Genomic DNA, 23,620 nt, shown 5'->3' with positions numbered 1-23,620 from the left:
GGAATTGTTCATTAATTTGGCTATGCTTTTCTTCGCAGGATTCGTACCTGGTACCAATTTTAAATTTCTTGATCATCGTGCTGGCGTTATAAGTGACTCTGTACCTTGCTGTGATAGGTTTTTAGGATTCTCGAATTGCTCCTGTATTATGGTCTTATTTTTCTGTTCTTGGGAACTGTTAATTAATCTGGCTATGCGTTTCTTCGCAGGATTTGTACTGGTATCAATTGTTAATTTCTTGATCATCGTGCTGTGATTATAAGTGACTCTGAACCTAGCTGTGATAGACTTTTAGAGTACTCTAATTGATCCTTTATTATGGACTTATTTTTCCATTAGAAAATTTGTTTCGGGATTCATTCGTGTTCTCAAAGAGTAGATTTGTTCTTTCATTATAATATTCTTCAGTATACCATTATCAAATCCCTTTATTCCTGACACTCTAACCAAAATTCTGTCAAGATCGCTAAAAATGAAATGGGAAGTGAAATAAAATTGCGCCTGCTATAAAATTGACTTAAACCGAATGAAATGAAGTGCACGATAAATCATTTACTCTTATGAACAACATATTCCACCACTTGCATAATGCTGTCATTATAAGTGACTCTGAACTTAGCTGTGATTGATTTTTAGAATACTTTAATTGCTCCCTTATTAGGGTCTTAATTTTCTATTCAAGGACTTGTTTCGTGACCTGCCCGTGTTCCCAAAGGTAGATTTGTGCATTCATCATAATATTCTTCGGTAATACCATTATTAAATCGTTTTATTCCTGATATCCTGACTAAAATTCTGTCAAGATTGCTAAAAATGAAATAAGAAGTAAAATAAAATTGCGTCTGCTATAAAATTGACTTAAACCGAATGAAATGGAGTTCACGATAATTCGTTTACTCTTACAAACAGCATATTCCACTTGCATAATTCTTCGTTCCTCGATCGAACGGATGATCCCGCACCCGTGCCAATGACCCCATAATTCATCCTGTGTTCACGCTTCCGGTCGATTTTTCATCCGCAGATCATGAGGGGCGAAGACAGCATGACCGACGACGTGTTCGAGATGGAAAACGACGCCTCCACGGCTGCTTCCACCGGTTTAACACCGAGGTCCATAGGTCAACCTTTGACCACGACCCCCTCGCCGACCGGATACAGAGATTACAAGCCGCCGGCGGAAGTGCTCGACGAGAACTATGGCCATAGGACCATGGACTACGGTAACACGAGGAGTAGCCTCAAGAGTACCAAAGTGGAAGACTCTGCCATGGCGCACAAGGTGAGTTTCAGCCAACAAATATGTTTATTTCCCGAGCGAAAATGGCCCAAGATGGAGCCTAAATCCGGGTTCAGTTGCGTCGAAACGTGAACCTTCTTCGATATTCCGGGAAAATTCGATAGAGGCGGGTTCTTGGATCGTGATGCAAGTCTCAGAAGGAATATTGTGACTAGTATCGGGTTCATTTAACGAGATCTATTAAATTTTATAATCGTAGAATTTTATTTAGCAAACGAAGAATGAAAACTCTAAGAGTTTTCAAGGGAAGACAAAATCTTATCTTTGAAACCTTAAAATATTCTAGCTATACAATTATATCTGTCAAAAGGTGTGTTACCTTTATGTTAAATATAAAATGAGTAATAATTAGTAATGAATACTATTTAATAAGTAATGAGTAATAATTCTGAAATATACTATTAGAAATGGTTTTACAAGCAAGAAAAGGTGTCAAGATTTTGGCAGATAGTTGGTTTACCAAATTTATGGTTCCTGCATTTGCACACAGGTAAATGGAAACATTTTGTACCAGTAAATACAAATTTTCATATAGATTAAATAATTGGAATAACTAATGGCACAGCCTAGTCTCCGGAATATATAGCTTGATATTCTCGTGAGGAGCTTGGCCCATTTCTCAAACGCAACATAGTAGTAATTAACTATGTTGCTACAGTGCAGTGATTCGCGCGAAAATGAGAAGATTTAGACCTCCTTCCCTAGCTCGACCTAAACGATCCCACGTACAATATTCTGTAACGTTTAAGTCTCGTGTGTATTCGTGATCCAGGAAAAACTATAGTCAGTGGAACATCCGAAGGTACATTTTCATCTAAGGGAATGTAGCAGCGTCTCCAGAAACCCAACTGATTTTGTATTTAATTATCATCACGAGCACTGGAAGCACTAGTAAATACTAGTGCAGTTGCAGCTGGGTAACCTCCCACATTTACCTGTTCTAAGATAGCATTACTATTTTCTAATTTCCTTCAAATTTCTAAATTTCTAAAGCTAACATTTAGCATGGGTAAATGTTATAAGTACAGCCTGTCAGACCTGTACCTCTCCAACTTTTCATATTTATCTTTTCGAATTTAACAAGTCAAAATGACTGGTCCCAGAATTTTCCTTTTTGCAATCACCGAACACATACACCTAGCTTTAAGAATAAAATTGGTATCAACTCGTATTAAGAAAGAACTGTAATCGATATATTCGCTCGTATTCATCGTGTCGCTGAAATTACTATAATCCGTGCACGTTATAGTTAGGTACCCATTAAAGATCGGTAATTCTAGTGTTAAAAAGGAGTTGTTATTTATTAGACAAATTAGCAAAAAGTCCTACGGTTAGAGGTATCGTCGCCTTTTAACTCATTGTCAACCCAGTTCTCCAACACAGAAGTAAATACAGGCAATGATAAACCTGACTCCGTCTATACTCGTCTCTCTAATCCACGAGAATCCAGTATTTTCCTCCGAATGGCCATAATATTTTATTTAAGTAAACTTGTTTTATTATTAACACTAGAACTACCAACCCAGTCAAAATGACTGGTCCCAGAATTTTCCTTTTTGCAATCACCGAACACGTACACCTGCTTTAAGAATAAAATTGGTATCAACTCGTATTAAGAAAGAACTGTAATCGATATATTCGCTCGTATTCATCGTGTCGCTGAAATTACTATAATCTATGAACGTTATAGTTAGGTACCCATTAAAGATCGGTAGTTCTAGTGTTAATATTCAAATGTTACTAGTAATAAGAAAGTAGCGTTACAATCTTCGCTAAAGTGCACTCTGACAAAGCTCTATGCAGCTCAAGGAGTCCTTCGAATTCCTGTTCTCTGCTTCGTAGCACCCAGTCAACCCAGAGCCAGCACCCTAATCCTCCAAACATCCACACCTCCCCAACTTCCGTCCCAAAGCATCCTACGACACCGTTTCTAAATCCGCATCCAGCCGTGTTCAGTTTCGTCCAAAGTTCATTTTCCTGACGCTTCGTTGCTCTTCGACGATGGCCAGTCCACCTGACTAGAGCTCTGGCGGATATTCCGAGTATTCCCGGCATGTATCCGGCCATGGAGGGAAAAGAATATTCACCGCAAGAACGTCGTTTGATATTCATTACCGGCTCATTTGCATGATGGATGGGACACAGTGTTTCTCGGATGTAGCAGCAACAAGGTCAGTCATGCCTTCGTACCAAGGTCAGGCTGGCCTCCTCCCCGTGGCAAGCCGGCGGAATAATGATCGGGAATGCCCGAGGACCGCGGGTACGGCCCCCAACACGATCCCCTACGTCCTTCCTTCGGCTTCTTCCTTTTCTTCTCGGCCCTCTCGACAGGGAGAGCCTCTCCCGCTTCCATCCTCGATCCGTCTCGTTCCTCTCCGTCGAACCACGACCCCGTTCGCCGCCTCTTTCCGAGCTGCCTTCTCCTTAACGATCTTCCGTCCCTCTCGCCTGCGTCGTTGCGTCTATCTATCGCGTGGGCTCAGGTTTTCTTCTCGGGTATTCGCGGGTACTCTTACTTGCTGGGCTTTCTCGCCAGTTTTTCGCTATTTCCGAATTTTCTTAAAGTGAATCTTTCGGTGGACTGGGTTCTTGGGTCTGTTCGGTTGATTGCTTCCTGTTTCTATCGTACTTATTAGCAATTCAGGGTTCTTTCCTAGATCTCGCGCTATTGGATTACGTCTTTAAAACATCGTTGAAGTCGTCGTTCAATTTTGAATTAAGGTTTCCGTCTTCTGGCAAAGTATTTGTAACTGAGTTTAGGAGTAAAAACGTAGAACAAAGATGATACAACACAGAAATGAGAACTTAGATCTCAGAACTCGGATATCGGAGCAGAGGACTGGTGACTAACATTCGTGGCTATTAATGAACAGCGAATCATTAATTATTCAGAACTCAGGACTCAGAACTCTGATCCCAGGACTCAGAAATCTGATCTCAGGACTCAGAACTTAGAGCTCAAAACTCAGAACTCAGAACTCGGAACTCTGATCCCAGGACTCAGAATTCTGATCTGAGGATTCAAAAGTCAGTTCTCAGCACTCTGAACTCTGAATACAGAACACAGAACTCAGGAATTAGAACAGAAGTCTAATAACTAACCTCTCGTAGCTATTAGCAGGCAGTGAATGACTAATAACTTAGGACTCAGGACTCAGAACTCAAAACTCTGACCCCAGGACTCAGAATTCTGTTCTTAGAACTCAGAACACTGACCCCAAGACTCAGAATTCTGATCTCAAGCCTCATACCTCAGATCTGAGGACTCAGAACACAGAACTCTGATCCCAAGACTCAGAATTCTGTTCTTAGAACTCAGAACACTGACCCCAAGACTCAGAATTCTGATCTCAAGCCTCATACCTCAGATCTGAGTACTCAGAACACAGAACTCTGATCCCAAGACTCAGAATCTTGATCTCAGAACTCAGATCTGAGGATTCAGAACTTAGAATACAGAATTCAGAGCTCAGAAATTAGGACAGAGGTCTAATAACTAACATCTCGTAGCTGTTAACACACAGCGAATAACTAATAACAGAGATCTCAAAACATGAAAATCAGAACTGAAAACTCAGAACAATTTCCATCTCTAGTCAAACCCCAGACCTTCACACCTAACCCTTCCAACCATATAACCAACCTTCCATCTCCGAATAGTCACGTACACCCAATAATCCTCCATCCCAAGAATCACAAAAATCAGCTTAAGCGTCACACACGCATCCTCTCAACTGCGTTACCATTCTCCAACATCTCCTCTCTACTCTCCAAACGATTCCCAACCAAAGAAAGAACCCTTACACCCGACCAGGTCCCCGGCGCTCGTTTCTCGTGCCACGGAATCGGCAGAGTCCTTCCACGGGGACTCTGCCGGAGGAAGAGAGAGGAAAGCAAGCGGAGACTTTACGATCGACCGGAAGCGATATCCCGATTTGCCTCCGATTACAATGTGTCCGCCGTTTTACGATCGGAGCTGAGCGGAACGGTTAGTGGCCCCCGGCGTCTCGGAGCAGATCTCGTTCCAGCCGCGAGATATCGGTCCCGCGGTGGAGATCGTTAGTCAGGGCTGGCGCGCGCGCGTGCACGCCGATTCTTGCACGCTTTCGCGTCGAACTGGTTTCACGTTTCGAACGAAACCCGCGTTTATCGGCCTGCGATCGCGCCGCGGCTCTCCACGCCCGTATCGATAGCGGAGCCAATCTACGGTTTTATGCGGCCGTTCCTACGGCCGTCGATTGAATTTTAGAATCTATTTACGAACACGACTTGATGGACGTGCACGCCCGATCCACGGGATTCTCCGACGCTTTCGTCGAGCTTAACGGCACCGGATCGCTGGTATTTAGCGTTTAGTGGGCGAGAGTTAGACTGGCATCGGTCTGGCTACTCTGTAATGGCACGCTGATGATGGATGTACGGGATGGGGTATATGGAGGCTGTATAAACTGTTTGCATGTTTAGTGATTATTATAGCCATCGACGCGAGTTCTTGTTTAATTAGGCGGATGAATAGGCCGAATTATTTGCGTTCATATTTTGACAGCTCGTGCTTGGATTTTAATAATGGATGAAATTTATTGACAGGATGTACGTTTGCGAAATATAGGAGGTAAATAATCTTGGATGAGAATGGAAAGTTAGCGTTAATGATCTATACTGACTAATTAAGATTGGAATCTCTTCGTCTCTAAACGAAATTGTCACGGTTATCTTGAACAATTTGACAGGACTTAGATTGTCAATACATAAAGAATTTACTGTGCTATCGTTTTAAATTGATTTTCTTTTATTAAATTATCACGTAGAGTGAATTATTTGATGCATACTAAATTTTTCGAAGATAGTCTTCGAAATTTCAGAAAAATTGCGTTTAAAGCTCGTTCATGCCAATAAGAGACCATGTAAACTGTTTGCATGTTTGGTGATTATTATAGCCATCGACGCGAGTTCTTGTTTAATTAGGCGGATGAATAGGCCGAATTATTTGCGTTCATATTTTGACAGCTCGTGCTTGGATTTTAATAATGGATGAAATTTATTGACAGGATGTACGTTTGCGAAATATAGGAGGTAAATAATCTTGGATGAGAATGGAAAGTTAGCGTTAATGATCTATACTGACTGACTAAGATTGGAATCTCTTCATTTTTGAACAAAATTGTCTCGAACAATTTGACAGGAATTAGATTGTCAGTACATAAACAATTTACTGTGCTATCGTTGCAAATGGATTTTCTTTTATTAAATTATCACGTAGAGTGAATTATTTGATGCATACTAAATTTTTCAAAGATAGTTCTCGAAATTTCAGAAAAATTGCGTTTAAAGCTCGTTCATGCCCATAAGAGGAGAAACTTACAATTAGACTTCGGATTAATACGTACACTACGAAAAAGGTGTATAGCTCGTGTAATATATGCGAGATCCAAGTAACAATATTCCCCAAAATTGAGTATACTAGAGGCACGCAATAGCAAATGCGAGAAAATTGTGCAAGATATAGAGAAAAAGTAAAAATCGGTGGAAAAATAGGAAAAATTCTGCTTTCTCATGCAGCACTGTAGCATGGAAAGGAGCATCGTTGGAGGCGCATGATTCGCGAAGCGTTTTCAGGATGTCACGGCAATTAACGAGGGAATCCTGCGGTCCGATTCGAGGGAAGGAGCCGGAGGGACTGCTCCAGTGATCGGCAGGGCGAAGTAAAACCGGTAGGGGGTCCACGGTCCCGAGCCGGTTCTTGCCTCGCATTTTCTTCCAGCGAGTATTCACTCCTATAAGGGATAATTGAAGAGCTCGGTGCGCTGCGACCGGCCGTACTGTTGCAAATCTTTCGGCAAGAAGGGAGGCGCGTGCACGCCGCGACCGATTCGAGAAACTCCGCTGCTTACCCTTGAATTTACCGCTCGTTCCGAGTGTTAGTGAACTTTCCGAGAGAAATCGTTCTTCCCGGTCCATGGGAATTTGTGTTACGCAAAATCGCCTGGTCCTGAGTCCTTCTACCTTCAGCGGATCAAATTTCCCTCGTTTCTGATGGAAAAATGCCGCCATTGTGGAATGGTGCAGTAGAAAGTGAGGTTAGGAAGGTTAGGAAAGCACAAATGGAGAGTTTGTAGAGTCAGTTGACAATTGTCAGGTGAAACAATGTGTCAATGTCAGCGTTAGCACAAATGGAGAGTTTAGAAGAGTCAGTTGACAGTTGTTAGGTGACACAATGTGTCAAAGTCAGCGTTAGCGAATATTAAAGTTGAATAGTGAACATCAGAGTTATAATTATGTTCTTATTTATTAATCAAAGTTCCTGATATTTGAATATCTTTGTGTTCCCCTAATATCTCAGCTCTTATAGTACCTCTGTCAAAAGTGGGTTCTTTGACGAATTCTCTTTGCCTGCAAACATTTTGTACTGGTCTGAACTCGAGTTTGTAGAAATAAAGATTATTCGGACTTTCAGACCTTTACACTTTTGTGTCCTGCCAGTCTGATTGTGAGATCATGAACGAAGTATCTAACGCGAATTATTTGTTGTCACCGACCCACAATTCTAATATTCGCTAACATTGACTCTGACACATTGTGTTACCTGACAGCTGTCACCTGTTGAACGAAGTATCTAACGCGAATTATTTGTTGTCACCGACCCACAATTCTAATATTCGCTAACACTGACTCTGACACATTGTGTTACCTGACAGCTGTCAACTGACTCTTCTAAACTTTTCTAAACATTTGTGCTAACGCTGACTTTAGACCTTTACACTTTTGTGACCTACCAATCTGATTGTGAGACCATGAACGAACATAACTAACGCGAATTATTTACTGTCACCGACCCACAATGGACTACGTCATTGTGCTCGATTTACGTGTATTTTGCTAGAGAGTTAAATTAACGAGAATTGCTGTAGAGTATTAGCAACAGCGAATGACGCATCGTTAATCTTCTAAATGCTTACAATTATCATCCTAATCTGCTCAATATTCTTACGAGTATCCGAATACTGGGTACAGTCAACAATCGAGCTAGCTTAGCAGGATAAATTGTTAAAATGACATTAAGATGAAAGACGAAATTGAAGTTTATATCACGAACTGATCTTCGATCGAATATGTTATTCCAAGCGCTGAGAATGCGCGAGTTCGATCGATAGGCTGATTCACAGCACTCGATCGGAGTGGCCAGGAGTGGCAGCCAGGCTTCATCGGCGGATTAAGAGCACAATTGGTCGTGGTGGAGCGTTTAAGCCGGACGATGCTACTACCATTGGAATATGATTAAGCCGTTCCTAAATACGTCGTGGCATTAACGTCGAATCCGGCTGATTCCCAGCATCCATGGGGAAATTACGGGTTCCTGGGTGCATCCGAGTGCACCGATCGCGTGTTCGTGGCGCGGAGGCTGAATTCGTAACGGGAACATGGCGGACTCTGGGTCATCCAGGTCGGGTATTAGAGCTATCAATTGAGAATTTAACGAGTCTTTAATTTGAATAACTGAGATCCATTTGGACAATGAAGTTGCGTATTGTTCTCTAACGTGAGAGAGAAGTAGAATTTTGGATTTCCAAAGTTTACGTTGGCTCTTTGAAGCAGTAGTTTGACACAGGTTTGACTGTCAATATGGGAAAAGGTATTTAAAATCCCGAATTAATAAATAATATATCGATTAAGTGACACTGATATATATAAGAAATGAGTACAGGTTTCTAAACGATTAACCTAGGTTCCTAACAATTAGGTTAGTTGGTAATTGGTTGTAACCAGAGTACAAGGACAGAATGGTTAACTTCTTAGCATCGAGAAGATTATTCTGAATCTTCTAAAATTCTTTCGACTTATCAAAACGAATCTCAACTAGCAGAAGAAGCTTTTTTACTTTAGGGTAAGTACCCTAATCTTTTAATCATAAAGGAAATTCTAAATCTTGAGCTAATTCATCAAGTGAGTAGAGAAAAATGGTGTCCAACTTATTGGACTGTTGGCAGCCATTTTAAATCCTCTGTTAACAATATTCCACGAATTCTTTGATTAATGTAAAACAATTTCCAAGAACCTCCAATCAGAAGAATCAATCGTCTATTGAGCATCCCCTGACTCGTCAGATTTTCTCAAGAACTCCAATTGTCCTAATCCTAACCTAACTTTATACCATAATTGTAATCCCACCTGATACAGAGCAAACCGATGCTAATAATCCCCGAAAGACGTGACCAGGCTGTGTTAAACTTAAAATCACTTTACCTGCGTTCGGCACGAGGCGAGTCTCGAGTCCTTCGTTGTTTGCCAACGTCGCGAGCTGCCCGCCAGAAGAGCGAAGAAGGAAGAAAAAGAGCAGCTGGATCAAGCGGATTTTTTCCGCGTGCACCAGCCTGGAACTCGGCTAGGAACTGCGCTGACCTTAAGCGGCCGTGCATTTGGCGGGCTCGCGCAGTCGCATACAAATTGAGTTAGCGGCCTCGTGGTAATGGAGGAAGACTGGAACGAGCCGACGAAAGTCGGAGCGGAGAGGAGAGGAGAGGAAAGAACGGCGTACGGTGCACGAGGATCGAGAGAATCACTCGTGTCTTCGGTCTGATAACTTTTTCCCTCCCGTCCTTTTAAGGATCACCCCGTTTCCGTTCCATTTTACTTCCCATTTTCTTCCACTACTTGCCTCTGCAGATGCTTCCACTGACATTCCGATATTTAATGACGATAATATCGATCGGGTACTGTTCGAGACGTACTTAAAGTACCTCTACCCTAATTAATCTCAATTTTATGTCACTATCTGCCAATATTAGCAACCCTCTGTCAAAAATAATTTCCTGGTCCAACACGTTAACCTAAAACCTGTCATAAGGTCTAATAAAGACAGGCAACTGTGCATCGCAATTTTTCTCAACAACCTTTTATGATCATTAAGTAAAAATTCTACTAATTTAATCGTAGACCTATTTCATATAACTATCTGTCAATATCAGTAACCCTCTGTCAAAAATAATTTCCTGGTCCAACACGTTAACCTAAAACCTGTCATAAGGTCTAATAAAGACAGGCAACTGTGCATCGCAATTTTTCTCACGAACCTTTTGTGATCATTAAGTAAAAATTCTACTAATTTAATCGTAGACCTATTTCATATAACTATCTGTCAATATCAGTAACCCTCTGTCAAAAATAATTTCCTAGTCCAACACGTTAACCTAAAACCTGTCATAAGGTCTAATAAAGACAGGCAACTGTGCATCGCAATCTTTCTCAACAACCTTTTGCGATCATTAAGTAAAAATTCTACTAATTTAATAGTAGACCTATTAAATCACACTCGAAATTGCTATATTCTCATATTTCATCCTCATCTTCGTAAGTAACGAAGATCTGGAACAACCTTCGACAAAATTAGCACTGACGTTTCATCCCATCCCCTCTGTCATACGTATAGTTTGGTCACACATCTGGTCACACAGACCTAGTTTCGATCTTAGGTAACTGTATTACATTATGATAAAGAGAAGAGAGAGAAAAATATGGAAATATGGATAATTCGCTGTCATGTCAAGACCCGAGGCGAAGCGACGATAATGTCCTTAGAAATGGCAAACGTGCCTGGCTCCGGTAGTCCTTCGGGCCGTGTTTCACCTGGCATTGCCGATCGTAAAGGCTGACTCTCCTTTTATCGTGAATCCGGACGACTGGTCGAGGCGAACCGAGGATTCAAGCCGCGTTTTTCGCGTCCGCGACCGATTGGTATTCCGCGCGCCGCCTCCCCGAACTGGGAATTGTAAATTGATAAACGCTCCTCGATAAAGAACCGGAGAACCTCTACGTTGGACCTATCCGTCATAAGGTGCACGCGTTTTTCCAGTACAAATTCCACGTCGGTTTTTCGTGATCTCGAGGCGGCTGAAAACCGCGTAGACGCTTAATGCGCATCCCCGATCATCGATTTTTCGATAAAGCAACCACGTCTTCATCCCACGAGGTCTCTAACTTCACCAGAGACTCGGTGCAACTGGATAACGAACGCTACGACTTAATCCTGACGTGAGACTAATTAAATTCGAATTTGCTGTCAAATTGACACTTTCTTGACTAATAGCTTCGTCTCTCGAAGGATTTCTTCGTTCGAGGAATCATCAAGGTTGGTAATATGCGTGCGATAGTCTCTCCTCTTCGTAAACCTCGCACATACTCGCAAATATCGTCGCCTGTCGGGGATTTTTGCCGCCGAGGGTTGAATCAATTAAATTTCATTCACGAATCGGCCGTCCGCGCTGCTCGAATCCATAATACATAAAGAGCCGGCTCGTGGAGGGGATTTGCAATTCCGAGCGGGTAGTAAGTTAGTTTGCCCCGTAATGGAGGAAGAAACGCGGCGGTCGAGTAATAATTTCGTTCGACTATCGCGCAAAAAGGCGGGGGTCGCCGCGCGGAATCTTTCTTATTGTTCGCGAGTAATTGATCTCTCCTTTCCCGGCTTTTTGCCATCGCCGGGTCGCGATATCCTTTGGCGCTTTCTTCTTTGCCTGGCTTTAAATTAAAGCGTGTCAGCGCGCCGATCGAGCGAATTCCGAATTGCCCGCTCAAGTGCAATTAAAATGTAAAAATGCAGAACATGCGCGGATATTTGGTAGGAAGAGTGCAATTAAGTTTTGTAATTGTATTAGCAAGTAGAGGTTTAAATATTGGGCTACCAGTAGTGCTGGAGCGTCACGCCAGGTGGCGCCGCTTTGTTCTGTGGCACAAGCTCAAATTGAGAATGTAAGGTTGAAAGAATTATTTGCTTCGAAGAACAATTTTATTCTGGATTTTTCTTTGTTGTTTTATCTATGGTTATATATAGTAAAACACCATAGAATTGAGTTCTATGGTATACCATAGCTATAGAAAGGGATGGTATATTTATTACTCGATAATAAGGTATTAAAATACTTGTTTCAGTTCTTTGGCAAAATGATCTATCCCTGTATGTTTTTAACCAGTCAATAATTTACAAAATTAGTATTATCACGTGACAGTAATAGTTATATTCTAAACACAGGGATGTCGCGATCAGTAACGTACCAAGCAGGCAAATATTTTAACAATACTGACTGGAAAATGTCACTAATAAGCAAACGAAACTTGGAATTTCCAAATTAGTAAAAAGTTATTAAAAATAGCTCTCGTTACGGAGAAATAACGATACCTGGTTTTACCCTCACAATTACTATCTTTCTCGTGCAATAAAAATACGAGTAAAATCTGGAATAATTTTACGAATGGTAAAAGTATTTAATAAACGCGAAATTTCGATACGAATTTCGATATATTTTTTCGTACATTTAAAGAGAGCTTTTTTAAATAGAGGAATTCGTATTGGAAGAATTTTTATGCCGAAAATTTATACGGAATTTGCCACAATGGCGTATGCGTTCATTAATATGCATCGAATACGTTTTCCGCTCGAAGAATTCGAGCGAACGGTTCTGTTTCAGAACGACAGTTTACGGCTTGTAAATTTTAATTTACGCGTACACGGTGATCTGAAAAAGGAACACGGTTTGCGTGATAGTGAATATAATGGTGGAAAGTTGGTAATGGCATCAGGAAACGAAAGTTGCGCGCAGCGCGTGTCGCAGATCCACTGCCATTTTGTTTTCCGAGCGCCACGCGCATTCGATTAACCAACTTGCAAATTGCGTTTCTTCCTTGTTATCGCGCGAGCCTCGTTATTAAATTAATAACATCCCCGATATCCAGACGAAATTTCAAATCCAATTGACGGAACGCAACGCAGCGCGTTCTGCGTAAAGCATCGTCCAAAAACCCTAATTAATTTCGTAAAACTGTCAAGAGAATCGCGTTGCTATTAAATCACAGTGAATTCCGAAACTCAATAGCCTCTGCGTCCTATAATTAAATAATAATTATTTCCAGCTTCGTTTCCTGAAAATCTATTTACAACACGGGCAAATTAAATATACACCCAATTTTGTTTTTACACGATTTTGATTCAACACGAATTAGGAAAAGAATTTAATTCTCTTTTTACACGACTTATTTTGATTTAACACGATCCACCCAAATTCTAAGAAGAAAATTTTGCTTTACTTTTATTTTTATAGCTGCGACAATGTAGACGAGGAATTAATTTTGCGTAAAAGTCAATAAATGGTAAGTTATAGTTTTAAAACTCTTGTTTTATAACATAAATAAGGAGGAAAAATTCTATTGGTTTGCTATAGCCATTGCAATTCAATAGAATTTGACTAGAAAGTTCAATTGTATTGACAATTTCGACTAATATCGTGGTGAGCAAACTTTTCTGCATAAGTAAGGAGGAAAAATTCTATTGGTTTGCTATAGCCATTGCAATTCAATAGAATTTGACTAGAAAGAAACCCCTTAGCCTACAATATGTGACAATATAATTAAAATATAAGTGACAACGAATAAAATCTTTTTATGTGTAACTCGTATTATCTTGCCTAATTTTTGTGTTCATGAATTAGTGACATGTTTTTTCCTTTTCAAATGATAATTTACTTTGTACGATACATGTGCAATCTTTATGAAATAAAATGTTTAAGATCCTAACGTGAAAATGTCATGGTTTATTGTATCATTTTTGCTGATTTACTTGGGACTGCAACCAATCTTCTATTTTTCCATAAATGCAATTTATTATTTTACACGAATTTTTCTACATATATTCTTCGGGAACGTACCTATGTGTAAAAACAGAATTAGGTGTTCTAAAAATAGTATAAAAATGAAAAATGGAATGGTGAATGGATTTCTCGTAACAATACTACGTCACTGGTTTGTATAAAATAAAAATTCCGTTTCCATGAAAAATTGCAGAAAAATAAATTATAGTGCGATTGAGGAAATTGGTAATTAAAATATATGGATAATTAATCGAGCGAATAAATAAAATAAATTTGCGTTAAAATTATTTTTAAATGGGAAAGAGGGGTTATAGTTTCTAAAGTGACATGACATGGACAGTGGAATGAAGTGAGCCTAACGAGGGCCAAACCTAGAAACGGCACATCGGGCGCCATTTTTTACACACCAACCGCACCCTCCGCCTATTAAAACGTCCGGACCGGCATTCTCCGCTTCCAAATTCGATCACGATCCGCTCGGAGTCGTGGCACGCGGCCATGTTCGCAATTAGTGCCAATTAACGGGCTATATTTAGCGCGGCGGGGACATTTTTGCGGAATCTCGTTATCCTCGTTCGCGTTTATCGGTCATGTTGGTCACCGGTATCGTTTCGGGTCTTCCTCTCTGCCTCTCCCTCTTCGTTTACTCTCCCTGTCCCGCTCCGAGGCGATTAGCATACGAATGCACACGACCTTGCAGCGCCATTGGACACCGCCGAAGAGGATAGCCGCACTGTGCATCGCGTTACGATCCGTTTGCTATAATTTTTGGCAGCCAATCCGGAATCCCGAATGGACAACCATTCGTGAGAAAATCAAAATTTGCCGAAAATTTTTGGTTCATATTGTTTGTGCTTGAATTCTTGGTGCCACTTTAATTTCGCAGGTGAGTTTTGGATTTGCAAAATGGTACTTTCTTGTGACATGGTGACATTCGTTTTCTCGTGACATGCTCGTTATTAAAGGGAAATACAAAATGCATTTCTCATAATTTTTGAGAATTCATTAATGGGATCTTCATGGGGAATTTTTAATTTATTGTATATTATATTATTCGGGGCGAATTTAGAATCCTGAATGAGCAATCGCTCGCGAGGAAATTAAACTTTCGCGAAAATTTTTGGTTCATATTGTTTGTGCTTGAATTCTTGGTGCCACTTTAATTTCGCAGGTGAGTTTTGGATTTGCAAAATGGTACTTTCTTGTGAGATGGTGGTATTTGTTTTCTCGTGACATGCTCGTTATTAAAGGGAAATACAATATGCATTTCTCATAATTTTTGAGAATTCATTAATGGGATCTTCATGGGGAATTTTTAATTTATTGTATATTATATTATTCGGGGCAAATTTGAAATCCTGAATGAGCAACCACTTGCCACAAAATCAAACTTTCATATTGTTCGTGTCTAAATTCTTCGTGCCATTTTAATTTCGCAAGTGCGTTTTATATTTGCAAATTGGTACTTTCTTGCGACATGGCAACATTCGTTTTCTCGTGACATAGTCGTTATTAAAGGAAAATATAAAATGCATTTCTCACAATTTTTGCGAATTCATTAATGGGATCTTCATGGGGAATATTTAATTTCTTTTTTATTATATTATTCGAAATAAATTCGGAATCCTAAATGGACAACCACTCTCGAGAAAATCAAACATTGGCGAAAATTTTTGGTTAATATTGTTTGTGCCTAAATTCTTGGTATCATTTTAATTTCGCAGGTGCGCTTTTCATTTGCAAAATGGTACATTCTTGAGACATTCGTTATTAAATGTGACATGGTGACATTCGTTTTCTCGTAACATGATCGTTATTAAAGTCATTAAAGGAAGTATAAAATGCGTTTCTCATAATTTTTGCGAATTCATTAATGGTATCCTCATGGGGAATTTTTAATTTATCTTTTATTATATTGTTCGGAGCGAATTTGGAATCCCGAATGGGTGCACTCCCGTGGCGTCCTGAGGGAAACATGTGATTTCGGCGTGGCAGTCAAAGGGTTAATAAAGGAAAGTCCGTCTTGCAAATATTTTATCCAAAATCACCGGGTGTTCCGCGACTCGCGCACCAGGTATTATACCTGACATGTCTATCGACGACTCACGGAAATTTCCCGCGTAACGAGCCGCTTCCAGCGTCGTCTAAAAATTTTGTATCGATGTCTCGCCTCGTGTCCGATCATTTATCTTTGCAGGCATCGAATAAACGTCTGCCAGCGGCACGGGATCGGCCGTAATAAATTTGAGCCCGTTCGAATGAAACGGGCCGCCACTTTCTTCCGTGTCTTTCTTCCAGCGTGCGTCTTTATGCCTTTCCGATAGTTCCACCGGTCGAACGATCGTTGCTCGTTCGTCTCGACGTATCGACAACGTTCGATCGAGTATGAGAGATGAGTTCCTTGTATTTCTTGTTTGAAAAATTCGAAAGATCGCGAGGATAGAAGCTTTCGTCGGTTTTCGGGCACCGGGTTCCGGGTTCCGGGTTCCGGGTTCCGGGTTCCGGGTTCCTTGGATCTGTCAGGAAGTCGAGTTTGGTAACTCTTACCCTTGGTGACACCCGAGTTTGGTATTTCTGGTATTCTGAATTTCGTGTGATTCACGTTTCAAGATTCTTTGAAGAATTTGGTGATGGTGAATAGGTAGTCCAATAGTTATTATATATAGTATGGTATTAACCCCTATGGTACCACAATTGGATGGTGTTTGCAATTGGGTTTATTTGTGACACAGTTTGATTAAAGGCGATGATGGATAGTTTTATAGTGAAAATAGTTTTAATAATGAAAATTAGGATCAGAAGAGCTTGATAGCAAGCTATTTAGGCAAATAGGCGAATTTGCATGTAAGAGATTCCAATAATAATGCATTTTTATAGTAAAATTTTTGCATAATTGGAATTTGAATTGAGAATCTTTGAGGAACACAGTGTTTGAATACTGAAGCACTATGATAATGGATATTGATTGAAAATATGATACTTAGACAAATGAAAATTTGGAACAACGTAATGTCTGTGTAATGACAGAGATATAAATATTAAAATTGTTTAATAACATTTGGGAAATTAAAATTTGGATATTTTTGGAGAGGTACGAATAATAGAAGACAGGTTCCAATAAGGGAATATTTTCACAGTGAGGAATTTGGACAATAAAATTGAAAGAAAGTTGGAGAAAGACTCAGAAGCAGCGGGATATTTAGAATTTTCAATTGCAATATGTCAGAACCCCGAGACTAAATAATCGCGACGTCTATTGTAATCGGCAAATAGTCGACGTGTCTGGAATGCGTGTGCAACATGTGCATTTCTAACAAGTTCTGAAGCTTCTTCTTCTCCGCACCAACACCAAGCAATAAACACGTGCGAAACACGGAGTTACAGTCTGTGACGAATATACACGTCTTTGCACATTGCAAGAGGTACCTTCTACTCGTCACTGAAATCCAAATTTGCGCACGATATTTATTTACAAAAAGCGAAAAAAGAATCTTAATTGAAAATTAAAAAATTCTACAAATTCTACTGTCCTTCAGAAAATCATCCAATTCAAAAACTCGTTACTAAAATCCTAATTTTTATACGATATTGCAAAATAATCTATTCAAATTTTAAAATCGTTTGAAGAACGACGCACGTCGAAATTTAAATAAATTTTAATTTATTCATCGATAATAGGAATCAAAAATAAAAATTCGGTTTAAAAACTCGATGCTCAGAATTTTCAGCAGGGATATCGCTATAGCGAAAATAGACGGCACGAGTTCAAAGGAAATCGTAATTTAACACGAACCGCGCGAGATTTAAAAAAGAGAGAAAAATAAATTTTCGGAACAGAAAACGATACGTTTTGAAAATAAAATAAAAGTCCGCGACACGGGGAATTTTCCTCGATAGCCCAACGATTATACCGAGGTATCCGAGGAATAAAAATTCGAGAAGCACGACAGCGCAACGACAAAGCAGAAACGGGAAAAGTGGAATCGAAATGGCAAAGCGTTCTCGTAGGTACTCGCGCACGGTAAATTCGGATAAGAGAGGTACGAGCTTATTGGAAAGTCAGGAGAGTGAGCGAACACAACGCGACAACCTTCTCCTCGTTCCCAGCTCGCACATGTTCCGAATTCGACGCGTACGTGCCCATGCACCGTCTCGCGTGGTGGCGCGTGTAACGCGATATCTCGTGCGTTTTCGAGCGCGAGCGCGCAATGCAAATTACAATGCGGCCCGTATAAGTGCACGTCCGGCATTGTCACGTGGAGCTCGCTTTCCTTTTTGCAACCGCTTCCCCGACCGGTCGTAAATTTTACGACTCCCGACTTCGACAGCCGCGACAATGTCCGCGACCCCTCGGTTTTTCGCGCGGCCCCAGCTCGCTTATACCACTGTCGTATATTTTCTTACACTTCGCATGCTTTTTGCCAATATTTCCTATTCTTTCTTCGCGCAACTACCGAATTTTTTAATTATTTTCTAGGAAATTCTGAATTCCGGGGGGGAAGGGGGAATTTGGATGTAGGGGGTTGGATTTGATAGGCGGATTTTTAGATAACACACGGACATTTTGTAATTTTGGAAGCAATTTTTGATATTTGTAATTAATAGGGGATGGTATTTTTATTTTTCTTAATTTTTGTCTATTTTTTCTTGGTCCCTGAAGGTTTAAGAATTTTGGAGAAATTCCTTCGTGAATTATTTCGCGAATTGTGATATGATTAATTTGATACGCGGATTTTTAGATAACCATGAAATTTTTTAATAGTGACTAGAGACGTTTCGCAATTTTGCAATAATTTTTATGTGAATTTTCGAGAAATTCTTGGTACAGGTTTTGACCTTTGTAATTACTAGGGGATGGTATTTTTATTTTTCCCAATTTGTTTTCTATTTTTTTCTAGATCCCGGAGGGTTTTAGAATTTTTTAAAAATTTCGTCGCGAATTATACGATTGATTTAATACGCGGATTTTTAGATAACCATAAACTCTTCTGATAGTGACTAGTGACGTTTCATAATTTTGCAATAATTTCTACGCGAATTTTTGCGAAATTTCTGGTGCAGGTTTTGACATTTGTAATTAATAGTGATTGGTATTTTTTATTTTTCCTAATTTCTTTCTATTTTTTCTCGTTCCTGGAAGGTTTCAGAATTTTTGAAACATTCCTTCGCGAATTATATCGCGAATTATGATATGCTAACCGTGAACTCCCCTGATAGTGACTAGTGACGTTCCGTAATTTTAGAATAATTTTGGTACAGATTTTGACACAGGTTTGTAATTAACAGTAGATATTATTTTTAATTTCATTCTAATTTTTTTAATTTATTTCTTCGCGAATTATGTCGCGAATTGTGATACGATTTTTTTAAACAACCGTGGAACGCTTCGGTATTCCGGTATTCTCAGTTCTTGGTATTTTTAATAGGTATCTCTACTGTTTAGCATGCAGCAATGGTATTCTTATTTCATGAATATTTATCGGGACTCTTTCTTATTCGAATACATTATAGAAATCTCGCGCAAGAATCTTCGATTTCCACGCAGAAAATCGTCGCACGTTTTCGGGAGAATAAGTCTGCAGTTTTCCACAGCCGTGCGCGATTTTCGCGAATCTCTCGTGTCTCTACGACTTTTATCGACTCTATAATCGTACTTTTACAGTATATAGACGTAATATACTGCTTTTACACCGTCTTACTGTTATTCGATGCCGTGGAACGGCCACAGGGTACACAACTGCACACCAGAACTACTTTGCCATCTGTGAAAGCTTTCCCACTTGAAGTGAACCTCTCTCCTACTATGCACACAAAAATGACAAAGTAACTTCGCCAAATTTGTACCTTGATTCGACAAAAATTGCTAACGAATTCCTGAAATTTATTACAAATTTCATATAAGTTAAATAAGCACAAAATTCGTCATTTTGATCTATTAGTTTTAATACAAGGGATGATAGATAGGAAATTGAAGAAATTATTCCCTGCAATTAATATTCACAATTATGTAGACTAAGTGACTCCTCGATTCATTACTCAAAATTATCTAATAATTAATATACTATCACTATTAGCCTGTTATTTTCATAGGAAGTTCCAAAATGTGCAGTTCTTTTCTAATTACCAACCACAATTAATTCGCAATTGCTAATTATATCTATCATCTAATTTCAGTCTCCAAAAATAAAAATACATATACAAATCGAGTAAAATTATTAAATTTCTAGCACATGAAAATCTGTCACATTTCTAAGAGTATAATATCTATCAACTTCCAGCTAATAAAATTACAAAGGGTTGCTATAAATCATAAAACAAGAAAAGCTTCAAAATTCACTCCATTACTTATAATTCACTAAAATCCACAACCCTAATTGAAAGAATAAACACGGTAAATAATAATAGGCTTACATCTAAATTTTCCAGGGGTTCGTTCAAATTTTCCAGGGGTTCATCTAAATTTTACAGGGATTCATCCAAATTTTACAAGGGTTCATCAAAATTTTACAAGGGTTCATCCAAATTTTACAGAGGTTCATCCAAATAAAATCACAAAGGGTTGTCATAAATCATAAAACAAGAAAAGCTTCAAAATTCACCCCATTACTTATAGTTCGCAAAAATCCACAACCCTAATTAAAAGAATAAACATGGTAAATAATAATAGCCTTACATCTAAATTTTCCAGGGGTTCGTTCAAATTTTCCAGGGGTTCATCTAAATTTTACAGGGATTCATCCAAATTTTACAGAGGTTCATCCAAATTTTACAAAGGTTCATCCAAATTTTACAAGGGTTCATCCAAATTTTACAGAGGTTCAACCAAATAAAATCACAAAGGGTTGCCATAAATCATAAAACAAGAAAAGCTTCAAAATTCACCCCATTACTTATAATTCGCAAAAATCCACAACCCTAATTAAAAGAATAAACACGGTAAATAATAATAGCCTTATATCCAAATTTTACAGGGGTTGAAACGCACCTTGGGATCAATATTAAAGGTTTATGTGGATACGGGACAAATTAAATACCTACTTTCACCAGAAATACTTAAACAACACACGATACAAAGCCTAAGACGAGAGTGAGATAGCTTCACATTCAATTCCCTCATCCTGTCATCAGTCAAACACTCGCACCCCACGAAGAACGGCGCGATTACTATGTTTCGACAGCTTTTATCGAAAATGAAAAATCTGATAAAGACGACTCAGAGGGTATATCGCGTGATTCGTATCGGCTGGCCTCGAGGCGGCGTCCCTTCACGCAGAATTTCCATTGAAAGATTCGCAGGACACCCAGGGGGTGGTCGTGACGAGTGTCGGCGAATGTGTCGGCCTCAGGGGCGGAGAAACTTAATTCACTGCCCTCCCTTCTCTTCCTCTCCTTCCTTCCCGACCTCTGTCCTTCCACTCTCTCCCGTTTTCTCTCTCTCTCTCCCGCCCATTCGAGCTCACCCAGTGCTCACCCAAAGCTCACCCTCGAGACCGACTGGATTCCAAGAGGATGCCGGGACGGTCTTACTCGTCCCTTTCCAACTTTCCACGCGGATTCCTTCCGGTAATCGTAATTAATTTACCGGCTAATCGTGACACGGGAATTATGTCAAACGCGATGTGGATATTCGTGTACGTTTCCCTGTCGTGAACTTAACCCTTTGCACTCGAGAGGCGTCCTTCGGTCCCCATTTAATAAAATTTCGAAGCTCGTTATTAATTAATTTATCAAATTTAAAATAGCGTAACAGTGTGCAAAATATCGAGATTAAATAATTCTACGTGTCAATTATTATACGATTTCTTATTTACTGCTCAAAAAATGTCATCACCTTTATGGCAACAAATTTTTCATCCAGTGCCCTTCTTTAGCCAAATATCAAATTAAATATGGCTCATGCTCGAGGGGTAAGTCGAAGATGAGTTTTGCACATCAATGATTCGTGATTTTCGTGATTAATAGGGATGATTGACAATTTTTATTTTAGTGGATTACCGTTTATTTAGTAATTACACTGATAATTGTCTGATTAGGAAGCATCAGTATGTAGGAAATATAATTGACTCCAGAACTACCGATTTTTAATGGTTAACCTAAATATAGCGAAGATAAATGATATTATAGTAATTTTAGTGGCACGATGAACCCTAAGTAAAATAAGTTAACGTATTAATTACAGTACTATTTCAATATAAATGGACATTAATTTTTCTGTAAAAGCAGGTATATATGTTTAGTAATTGGAAAAGCAGTAATTAATATATAAAAATCCGAGTTTAGAATTCTGAATCGTAGTTGGTTGGTCTACTGTTTTCGTTACCTTGTCACCCCTTTGTATATCCAATTTTAGCTACGTCCCTGTATAAAATTCTATTCTACTCTGTACACTCAATTTTAGTAATTATAATATATTCATTTACCTTTGATAAAATTCTACGTGTACCTACAATTTTATTCCTCGAAATTTAAAAGTCTAATCATTTTCTATCTTCTATTTTAACAACATTATATCCATAAAAGGACCTCGAAATACTACCCAAAATTCTCCCAACCAACGATATTTCGATATATCTTTGTGAAATTAAATTACAACAGAAAAGAGTACATTTTGCACATTAAAATTAAAATATGGCAAATTCAGTTCCTGTGGAAGGTAACCAGGATTTAACCGAATCGAATCTTCGATTTCGGAGTCCAGGTTACCGGCTCGAAATTTCGGGCAAAAGTTGTTGCACAGGAGTGAAGCAGAGGCGATCATGCGAGGGAGCCAATACAGCATGAACGAAAAAAGGAGACCGTCGACGGGCGACACTTTCGATGGCCTGTTTCGCGCGAAAGAGCGATCCCGCCTTTTGCGACAAAAGCTCCTCGTTTAGCTTTTACAGCTACTCGCGTGCCGTCCCACCTAATCGCGAGCTTTTTCCCGTAACGTCGGCGAGAAACGACCGCCATTTGTTGACCCACCGAGGAGCGAATCGACCTCGGGGTGCATAGGTGACGGAAACGTTCTTCGATAAGAGGGTGGAATATTTTGTACCCCCGAATCAATTTCCTTATTCAACGAAAATTATTTTAAAAATTTTCTTTCTGTTATTCCACAGCGAGAGTGGAAAATTTATTTCGAATATTGAAATACGATATTAAAATAAATGAAAAATATTAGGAAATATCGTGCAAAATTTTTTGGTATATATAAAGGTGCAATATTTGGGATGAGAAAAGCTATGTGAATCCAAAAACCTAAAGATGTATGAATTGGTGAAATAAATTATTACTATTATTATTATTAATTTTTTGGTATATTGGACATTGTTATTTCGCTATTTCCAGGAGTGTCTGACTAAAAATATTTGTTTTATAATATAAACTATTGGAAATTATTTTCAAATTCGATTTATTAGGAATTTTCCTACCACTATTCTTCGACGAAGGTGTAAAATTTATTTCGAATATTAAAATACGATATTAAAATAAATTAAAAATATTAGAAAATATTGTACAAAATTTTTTGGTATATTGGACACTTTTATTTCGTCATTTCCAAAAATTTCTGAATAAAAATATCTGTTTTATGATATAAACTATTGGAAAATATTTTCAAATTCGGTTTATTAGAAATTTTCCTACCACTGTTCTTCCACGAGGGTGTAAAATTTATTTGGAATATCGAAATACGGTATTAAAA

General features: G+C 39.1%; 1 protein-coding gene across 2 annotated transcripts in view; it reads left to right on the top strand.

Moving 5' to 3' along the window:
* Nucleotides 1-23,620, top strand: part of LOC108547866 (ras-related protein Rab-37) — a 179,303-nt gene that overhangs the window by 22,681 nt on the left and 133,002 nt on the right. For both annotated transcript variants that reach the window (XM_017900572.1, XM_017900566.1), the window contains one exon: nt 1,025-1,282. In XM_017900572.1, the coding sequence (XP_017756061.1) occupies nt 1,028-1,282 (255 nt within the window). In that variant the 5' untranslated portion in view covers nt 1,025-1,027. The remainder of the gene's footprint in view (nt 1-1,024; nt 1,283-23,620) is intronic.

This window comes from Eufriesea mexicana, unplaced genomic scaffold (assembly GCF_001483705.2).
Source record: "Eufriesea mexicana isolate 0111107269 unplaced genomic scaffold, ASM148370v2 scaffold1272, whole genome shotgun sequence".
Classification (NCBI taxonomy): domain Eukaryota; kingdom Metazoa; phylum Arthropoda; class Insecta; order Hymenoptera; family Apidae; genus Eufriesea; species Eufriesea mexicana.
This window is presented reverse-complemented; position numbering and strand designations above follow the sequence as displayed.